Source organism: Emydura macquarii, unplaced genomic scaffold (assembly GCF_026122565.2).
Source record: "Emydura macquarii macquarii isolate MOO-44397 ecotype Brisbane River unplaced genomic scaffold, CSIRO-AGI_Emac_v2 contig_1477, whole genome shotgun sequence".
NCBI classification, from domain to species: Eukaryota; Metazoa; Chordata; order Testudines; family Chelidae; genus Emydura; species Emydura macquarii.
This window is the reverse complement of record NW_027131614.1, coordinates 18,913,976-18,924,117: the sequence shown is the minus strand read 5'-3', so window position 1 is coordinate 18,924,117 and position 10,142 is coordinate 18,913,976. Positions and strand designations below refer to the sequence as shown.

At 46.4% G+C, this 10,142-nt stretch overlaps 1 protein-coding gene across 1 annotated transcript; it reads right to left on the bottom strand.

The window, feature by feature from the left end:
- Positions 1 to 553: 553 nt before the first annotated feature.
- Positions 554 to 9,591, bottom strand: PENK (proenkephalin). Its single transcript, XM_067553859.1, has 3 exons — positions 9,249 to 9,591; positions 8,407 to 8,547; positions 554 to 1,536 (listed from the first exon to the last, which is right to left on the bottom strand). The coding sequence occupies exons 1-3, from the start codon at positions 9,252 to 9,254 to the stop codon at positions 868 to 870; spliced, it is 816 nt and encodes a 271-aa protein (XP_067409960.1). The 5' UTR covers positions 9,255 to 9,591; the 3' UTR covers positions 554 to 867.
- Positions 9,592 to 10,142: the final 551 nt, after the last annotated feature.

Sequence of the window (10,142 nt, the reverse complement as noted above, 5' to 3'; positions counted from 1 at the left end):
GCCATTCTGCAAGGTCAAAAATTGTGGAGTTTTCCATTCAGTTTTTCTTCTTCTGTGCACTTTCCAGTGGGAGAGAAACATTTGACTCTTAATGGTTGTAACTGAAAAGCCAGTTACACAAACCTATATTGGATGAATGTAAAAAATATGTCCAAAGAAACATGACATTACAATGTGCATTGAAGAAATGGTTTTTGGCTTTTAATTTAAACACGCTCATGTATTTTCTTCATGTGTACTACCTAAATGTAGTGGCTAGTAATAGCAATTTTAGGCTTTTAAAAAAACTTTATTCAACTAAATTGCAAAAACGAGAGGAGAAATCTGACTCGTTTTAGGATATACTCGGTATCCTAACATTATAAGAAACCTAGGAAACAAAGAAAAAAAATTAATCCAATTTCAGTTCCTGCTGTGGTGTGAACAGTAGGAATTGTGTGATTGCGAAGAGCGGATGCTTTAAATAATAAGCTCTGGTTATTTAAACATTGAATGAATTTGACAAGGTGGTTGATTAAATGCACTGGTAGGAAATAAGAAACACTTCAAAATCCATTATGCAGTTAGGATGAAGAATTTATTGTATATACAATTAAGCAATTCTACTGTAGACTTGCTGTAGAGTTTAAAGAAAAGGGATAAGGTAACAAAAATAGTTTTAGCATGAAAACTACACTGTAGACTTAAATCTGACTAAAACAGAAGTTATTGACTTAAAAGAACACAGAACCTGAAACAACAGATTGCAGGTTGCATCATTAACTAGGACAGTAAAAAAACTGTACAGTACAAGCAACACATTACAATAAATTATGACCAATGAGGCAGTGTCTCTCATTTGGGACAAAAGGGATAAGGGGGAGGGTATTAAAATCTCATAAATCCACCATATCTCTTTTCCATCTCTGGAATCTCTTTGGAATAACTTTCCCCATCTGCATCTGAAGGGAGAGAAGAATCAGTGAAGCGCTTAAGAAATCCACCATATCGTTTCTGGTAGTCCAGCCACCATTCTGGCCTTCCTACTCTTCTCATAAAGCCACCATATCTCTTTTGCAGCTCTTTGGCTTCATCGTCCAGTTCGGGACTGCGCTTGAAGCTTCTCATGAAGCCTCCGTACCTTTTGCTGACCTCCCCATCATTCTCATTTATCTGTCGATAAAGTGAGGCTTCAGTGTTGGCCCCTGTTCCCAGAAGCTCCTTCAGAAGATCAGAGGAATTAGCCAGGGTGTCATCGTTGGACTCTTTCTTCATAAAACCTCCATACCTCTTAGTAAGGATCTCGCCTTCATTTGTTTCCTCCTCTGGTTCTACGTGATAAAGCTCATCCATTTTCTTCATGAAGCCGCCATATCTTTTCATGAATCCACCATACTTCTTCGCGAGCAAATGGTTTTCATCCTGTTCTTTCTTGTTGTCCCCTGGAGCACCGTTGCCTTCCTCAGAAAGTTCCAGTTTAGTCAATTGCACAAGCTCCTTGCAGGTTTCCCAGGCTTTGGCAGAAGGCAGTTTTCCTTCACATTCTAGTGTGCATGCCTGCAAAATCGATGGGATTTACTAAGAATGATTTAAATGACACAGATACTCTGACGTTGTCTTGTCTTTCTTTTCTTTTTTGTTAAAGGTATAAGCCTATCTCTAGATCAGACATCAGTGGTTCAGGAGCCAAGTTAGTGATCACCATTACCCAAAAGATCCACAGTAGTGTGAATTCATGGTTTCATTACCTATAGTTCTCCGTATTCATATTTAAAGAGTATGAAGGGGAAACATTTTTAATTTTTATATAGATTCTCACAGCAAAATGACTGATCGAGTATTGTTGTTTTATCAACTGCAGTTGGTTAATAACACAGTAAAAGCATCCTGAGTGGTTAATAATTAAATCACACAGTGTTTTAATACCATGTGCTGCAAAAAGCTGCATTAACGAACTATTTGCGGCTCAAGCGCCTCAGTGAGCATCACTGCTCTAGATACTCATTGGTTAAAAGGAATTTCCCTCAGGAACAGCTTATTCCATAATTGCTCATTATGCCATTTCTTGAGCCTTCCCCTCAAGCAGCTGGCATCGGTACGGGGTCACTGTCAGATACAGGAGACTGGACTGGATGGAGCATTGGTCTGATCTGGTATAGCAGTTCCTATGTTTCTACTTTAAACAAAGATAGCCATGTTTACTCACACACACCCTCTCTTCTGTTTTGGGCACACTCAAATTTGCATTGTTAGGAAGAAACTGCCCATGAATTTGCAAGACAACCTCTTTTCTTAGTCGTTTATTATTCACCTTTGTTATAATGAATATCTGGTTAATAAGAATGAATAATGATAAGAGAATAATGAATCTTTTTAATAAACAAAGGAAATACCCTGTGTTTTAGGAAATGTTTATCTTGGTTAATTTTCCATTTTGGATTTGCTAGTAGGATTTCCATCCGCATTGGAACATTTGCTTAAAAGTTAAAATAGAACATAAAATAACTCTAAGCGCACAAACAAACTACCTCTAAAGTAATGGCTCATGTATCTCCAGTACATCAGAGAGCTCTGACAGTTACATCACTATATATGGTCTTCCCTCTCTGGTTTTCTTCTGTTAAGAAATCTTTCAAATTTACTCTATTTCAGATTCCAAGGCAATTTATAGGAATGTAGAGGAAGATCAGACTATTAGGCCTTGTCTACACTACAGAGTTTTGTTGGCAAGTTATGCCAGCGTACAGCTACCACTATAATCAAACTGCTGTTGCAGGTCCTCACTGCTCCTTGTGCCCGTGGAGTGCATCCACACTACCAGCTCTTGCATCAACATAGGGAGCAGTGCACTGTGGGTAGCTATCCCACCATGCCACTGCATGCAGGGCGCTTTGGGAAGGGTTGGCAGTGCCTCATGGGACAGGCACAGAGTCGCATGATGAATGTTTGAGTCCCATTATTCCATGGGCATCCAATTAGCTTGACAGCTGCTTCTCAACTGCCCTGTCAGCCAAACTGACATTGCGGAACACTAATACAAGAATCCCACAGATGTGTGTGTGTGTGTGTGTGTGTGTGTGTGTGTGTGTGTGTGAGAGGCAGAGTGTGACGCTGTGTGTGTTTGTATGCTGTCTCTTTAAGTTCAGACAGCATCAGGCAGCAATCAGTCGTGAGGCAGAAGCTGGTACTCAGACAGTTGGTATCCCCCTGCCACCCCACCGCAGCTCATTGGAGACCGGTACACTGATGGGGAGAGAGCGACTTCAACATCAGCCCCCGTCTCCTTCCCCAGCTCTGCAGAGCACATCTGGAGTCTTCCGCACCCACACCCGCAGCAGCCCACCCTGCCTCCCTGCTGCTGCTGTGCTAGTGCCAAGGAGAGGAGGATTTTCATGATTCCCTCCAGGTTCTCCCACAGCCTCCCTCCCTGGCTCTGCACAGCACACCAGGAGTCTTTCCCACCCCCACTAGTAGCAGCCCACCCTGCATGCTGTGGGAGAGCAGGATCGATTCCCTCCAAGTTCTCCCACAGCCTCGTCTCCCCACAGACCCAGGAGACTGGTCCACCCCCTCCACTGTAGTCCAGGCGGGACTGCGTTTGCTGCCGGGAGCTGGCATGCTTAGCTGGGCAGGAGCTTTGTGAACTTTCCAGGCTGAGCAATTTCAAAACTTCGTGGGGCTTTAAAAGGGATGGGGCATATGCCTGTGTAGCTGGATGCAGGGCAGAGGAGTTCAAACCAGTGAGCAGAGTGATCAGGAGGGCATTGTGGGATAGCTCATGGAACCCAGTTACTGCACACAGCATCTACACTGACGCTTTGTCACTCTAACTTTGCCACAAAAAGCTCTATGCCTCTCGTTGGGATGATTTAATTTTGTTGCCAAAGCAAGGGAGTTTTGTCAGCGGGGGGAGCATTTTAATATGTACACCACCATTGTTTTGTCACCAAAATCTGACTTTTGTCGACAAAACTCTGTAATGTAGACCAGTCCTCAGTCTAGCTAGTCTGCTGTACTGCTGTGGCAGCAGCCAACCTGATGATTCTGAGGAAGGTGACCACCCCTAAGGAGAAACATTGCTTCCTGCCCTACACAGTCATCTTACTTGCTGAAGCATAAATGTTACAGGTAAACATATATTCTGTGCATAGCTTGTCTAAAATTCTACATGTACTAGAGAAAACTGATAATGTTAACACTCAGAATGTTCATAGTCATTGGTATGCCAGGGAAGTTTTTGTCCCAATGAAATCATGCTCCAAAGTCAAATAAATAGGAGTGAATCTGTATCAATAATTCTCCTTCTCACACATTTTCTTTCCTTTCTCCATGCAACAATGTATTAATTCCAGAAAGACCCATTTCAAGACCCATTAGGAGCGGTGATCCTAATAATCACATAAGATGTCCAAGTGCTCAAAGAGGTCTGGAACAATTTAGAAGCACTTTTCTAAGTAATAATATTCTATAATTTAGGGAGGCCAAAAATGTCTCTTGTCAAAAGGATTTTGACAAAGATTAAGTAAAATTAGATAAAAATCATAAAACTGAATAATCAGCAGTAACACTGAAATTATTTCACTTCACAGAATCACTTCCACACCACTAGCTCATAATTTGCAATAGGTGGGGCTCTGAGAAATGATTAAATCATATGAAGGTATGATCTCAAATGATCAGATTTTTGCAGTTGTGGAATGCATGTATTACATTTGAAATGTTACATTTGTTTACATTATTAACATTGTTCCATCATTATGTTTAATAATAAATAAAAAATTATGATACTTAATTTACCCTTATATAGTGCCTTCTCACTAAGGATCTCAAAGTGTTACAAATGTGAAAGTAAGCATCAAAACAGCTCTGTTTGGTAGGTAACTGATTACCTCACTACTTCTGTAGCTATCTGTGTGTTAAGTCCTAAGTGTGATAAATATATTAAGAAACAGCAGCTATCAACCTATTATATATACTGTAGCAAGATACACTATTTATGGTTAGAATAATTTCTGTATTAGTGATCACTGGAGACTTAAAGGTTCATCTCAAATTGAGTTTAAAGTAATCATGTTGTTAGCGACATTCTAGTCCTAAACCATCACAATTTCAGTTTTTAACTGGCACTGCATGACAATTTCCATGTGAACATATTTACATTATATAAATATGATCTCAGCTGCAATCTGATTTGGAAATCACTGTAATACAAAACAGGCACTTCTCTTTTTTCTTGTTAATGAATCAGTTCAAACAATCATCCTCCCAACTCCAAATAAACATGCACCACACACTTGGTATATAATTGTTTGATTATATCCTATCATGCTCATTATGATAAAAGTAATAGTGAACTCACTAGGTGTTAATGTGCTACATTTATGTCTTTAAAAGCCATTAGTATGTAAAATTCTGTATTGTACTGCACTTTTTCTGTTTTGCTATATCATCTGACAAATGCTATTGCTGTACAGGATTTAACACTTTCTTAAATAGCTTTGTCGTACAAGAAAGATTGTTACAGTTAATTTAGGCTTCCCCATTAACACTGAGGTTCAGCTGAAAATTTACTGAAATAGCCCAACAGATTTTCATGACATAGCTGTCAACTGCATTCAGAATATTGTCTTTGTGTAACTGCTGTGGTTAAAGAAGTGCTGTTTCTGTTATAAACAAAAATGTTCGGTGGTTTATAATTCAGATTGTTTGCACACGGAATGAAGGTTCCGACTGTAATCTAACAACCACAAACTTCAGCAGGACTGCTGAGTGCACAAAGACTGCAAATTCAAATCCTTGAGGCCAGAGTCTGCAAGATGCTGCTATGAATGCCTTTTGCAAAGTACTCAGCCCCCTGTTCCCACCAACGTCTATGGGAATTGAGGGCACCCAGCATTTGTCAGAATCAGGCCCTTAAATTCCATGCAAGGTGCCAGTGTCGCTATATTTTTAAAATAATGCTAATGGTTTTTAACTATAGAGTAAACGCAAAGTTTGGATTTGTTTCTCATGCTTTAACAGGCTGTGCCTTAAAAACCACTCAAATATTATAGCCCTACATTTTACAGGCAAGTGTCCTTTGACTGAACTAATGCTTTCTGGCATTTGGAAGGAAATAAAGCGCTTACTGAGGTATTGCTGCTCGTTTATGGCTTGATCCTGCTCCCCTGGAGTCAACGGGAGCAGGATCAGACTCTTAGGACTGATCCTGCCAGTGGCTGAGCTCTGGGAGGGGGAGAGGCAGGGATTTAGCAGAGCAGTTAAGCATACCAGTAGTCCCACTGACTTCAAGAAGCACGCGAGTAGCTCCTTTGACTTCAGTGGGACCATTCACTGCAGCAGGGGGAGTGAATTACTTTTTGTCAAGATCCACATTTCTTGGCCAAGATATAGTCAACAATAACGCTGACAACACTAACAATAATAAGGACATTAGAAGATTCTCTCTCAAACTAGATAAGCTCCGATGCCGAATAATAAGAGGAGCCAATGAAGGCTAAAACAGAGCACAGCAATTGTCCGCAGTCCTTTCCATGCGGAACTGCTGCACCCTGGATTCTGAAGGTTCTTGCTTTTTGGATTTAAGTAAGAGTCTAAATTTGGCCGGGTTTCCTCTCTCTTCTCCCCCCTTAAATGAATACCATCGAACAAACAAAAAAAGTGAAAACTATTTTCAGGTACTTCTTCAGCCCCTGATTATGTGTCACAGCCATAGGTTTTGTTTACCTTCCTACTGAATCACTGAAGGGAAAAAAAAGATTTTTTTTTCTCTCTCCCCTGTTCTACTGGGAATGACCAGCACAAACAACTGACTGTACAGGAGAAGTATACCTAGACATACACTACAAGAATAGCATCCACAAAGTGCTGTCAAATGCACACATTAAACAAACGGGCAGATAATGCTGTCTAATCTGTCTCAGCTACAGCAATTTTAGGTGTTATAACAATGAGAAGTGAAGGAGACCTTCGCACTTGAGAAAGGTTTGCTTTCTAAAACGCAAATAGGCAATTGGGAGGTTAAAAAACAAAGTCTATTGTAAATTTACATGGCGTCTGCAGACTTTACAAACCCACGTACGTGGAGTGGCGATTTACCGTTCAAATTATTGGTAACTAAGACATGGCCTAACAGATTTAAAGGAAAGTGTTGTGTAACCTCCCATGTCTATCTAGATGACTTGTCCTCGCCGTGTGGCCACATTGAAAGGCTCCAATACTGCAAACCTGTTCTCAATGGACAAACCTTTTTCATTCTGATGAAAGGCGCTTTACAATGGACTGAACAAGAACAAGGCAGTATCCCATGAGGGAGCCTTTGCTAAAGGAATAGTAAGTTATCAGGGAGCGCTTACACGGAAGTAGGGGTGAGGCGTTCGCACCTGGAGGGGATTCGAATACGGATTATGTTGCCATTGGTTCAGCTCCATTGCGCCTTTCAATCGCCTCATTCGCTTGCTCTCTCGTAAGGGGTGACGGGTTTGCTCCGAATCAGAGACTTGGACCGAGAATTTTGCATGGTTTCCCTTCTTCTCTAAGTTTCAGGCTCTCTTAGTTCCCCAGGGATCATTAAAATACTTCGCGCACTTTATATATATATATATATATATATATATATATATATATATATATATATATATATATTTGCCCCCGGCAGCGGTTCCTACGAGTTCTCAAAATTAAACCAGGGGAAACTTTTGAACTCACAGTTAAAAGGATGGTTTCTTTTAAGGGGAGAGGAAGGTTGGTCGTTTTGAGAGGGGCCTGGTGGAGTCTCTCCCCCAGCCCCCTAAGGGAGCGCGGGTGACTTTGCTAGTCTATTTCACTCTAGCGGAGTGACACCAGACCTCTAACTAACGCGCTGCGTTTTGTTTTTCTGAAAGGAGAACTGTGCTTACGGTCGAGCTGAGATGCCGGACACCCCTTTTATGTCCCGGCCACCGCACTTGGGGCTAGGTCCTGGCAGGGGCCCCGCGCCCCAGCTCCCCTTGACTCCAGTGGAAGTTAAAGGCGCTCGCTACCTGCCACCAGTGCAGGCGGGGCGCCTCGGAGGAGGCATCGTTGCCTGCTCTCTTCCCCGCTCCGATCCTACCCAGGTACCTTCGAGCACCGGCGAAATGGACCTCAGCGGTCCATGGGCTGAGCTCGGTCCCGCGGAGCCGGCCCGCTGGAGCGATGCCCCGCAGAGCTCTCCAAGGTGCTGAGCGGGCCGGCGTGGCTCGGGGGAAGGGCAGCGCAGCCCGGCAGAGCCGGGCCGGGCAGCGCCCGCGATCTGGGCGGGTCTCTGCTGCGGCCGGGCGGCTTTGCTAACTCACTGCTCGCGGGGCAGCCGGCTCCCGAGCCCCGGGGGCGGCAGCTGCGCCTCGTGGCCCGCGGGGGGGGAAGCGAGTTCTTTGGGTCTCCAGGGCGCACGCGGAGCCTGCTTACCAAGGGGTTGATCTCCGCATGGTGACCCAGCCGGTAGGAACAGGCGGCGCAGTCCTTGCTGCAGTCCGCCTGGGCTGTCCAGACCAGGCAGCTGCTGAGAGCCAAGAGGAAGCCGCAGAGTCTCAGGAGCAACGCCATGGGCTGCGGAGAGAGCAGGTCCCAATTCAGCCGGGCATCAGCGCCCCGCACCCCACCGCCAGGCACGCCTCGCCCCCTCCCCTCCCGTTTCCTCCCAGGCTCAGACCCGGGCGCTCCGAGCTATTCACCGACAGCTGGGCACCACCCCCGCGGGTTAGCCAGGGGCGCGGGGCGCAGCCTCTGGAGTTCTCTGCTGAAGCCAGTGACAGCCCCCGGTCGTCAAGACCTCAGCCCCGTTAACTCTTCTGCTGGGGCTCCCAGAGCTGGAGCTGTTCTTTTTCGCAAGCCCAGAGCCCGCCTGGCAATAGGATCTAGCGCGGTTCGCGAAGAACGAACTTAAAGTGGTTTAAAAAGAAAATCAAATCAACCCTCCCCCCCCTCCGAATTAAAGCATTGATCCTGATCCTTTTTCTTCCGCCACTGTTACAAGGTGTCTCGTCCCCTTTCCCCAGCCGCTATTCCGGAGAGCAGTCCCCGGAGCGGGCAAACAAGTGGTTAGACCCAAGGGCTACAGAGATAAAGCCCTGGAGCGATTTGATTGCAAGAGTTGTGCGCGCCCTTTAGCTCCCGAACAGCCCGCAGCAGCCTGCGGAGACTAGGCGGGCAAAGCGGCCCAAGAACCAAAGCTCGGGCGCTGAAAGAAATGTCGCCAGGCGCCTGGCCCCAGCCCAGCGACGGGCCCGGACTGAGAGCAGCTCACTTACATACATGCTTCCTCGCGAGCCCACCGACGCGCCTCTGGAGTTGAGCTGCAGCTTGCTGACGCCTCTTGGTCCGAACCCCTCGTATTTATGGCAGAGCTAAGCAATTTGTACCTCGGGAGAAGCTCTGGAAGGAAAAAAAAAACAACACAGGAGAACAGTAATAGCCCGCAGTGATTGAGAGGCAGCTTCAGTCAATCTTACAGCAGCCGGCTGGCGGGGGAGAGCGGGGCAGAGAGAGCGCCCCGCGGCAGCTGCGGTGTCCTTCCCCCCTGCCTGGCGGGCGGCCGGGCTGGCTCTGTCTCTTCGCAGGGCTGGGCAGCTCTTCACCCAAGTCAGGGCTCTGGGAAGCGGATGGAGCCACTTTATAATTAGTCAAAAAGGGAAAAGCAAAGCCTCCCCCAATCGCCTCCAGGCTTCGGCTGACGCAGGAGCTACGAAATCCCACTCGGGACGCACTTGCCACCTTATTAGCGATTCTGCCCGGGAAGGAGATGAGCCCGGCAGGGGGATCGGCGCGCCCCTTTTCGGTGCCTCCCCCCGGCGGTGGCTGGCGACAGCCGTGGGTGGGTGGGTGGGGGAGGCAGCGCTGCAGGAAATGGCCCTGGCCTTCTCAAGCACCCACCTCCCTCTGGGGGGCAACTCCACCCAGCGCGAGGAAAGTGACTCGCTGGAGGCGGGGGGAGCCGGGCGGGGCGCGACGCCAGCCCCTTGGTCTGACTGGGCCAGTGACATAGGGAAAGCGAAGCCCACCAGCAGCGCCTCCTGCCCGGTGGGCCACACGTGCGCCAGGCGAGCTGCGGGAGCCCTGCCGTGGAGATCCCTGCCCCACGGGCCAGCTCGCCCTTCCCTAGGGCGCAGCGCGGGGGGAAGCTGCCGCTGAAGCGTAGCGCAGAG

Bases quoted from the DNA above. Each gene is read 5' to 3' on its own strand.
- PENK (XM_067553859.1), bottom strand. The intron at 1,537-8,406 runs GTAAGCAGGCTC...TCGATTTTGCAG, and splicing joins ATGCGGAGATCAACCCCTTG to GCATGCACACTAGAATGTGA.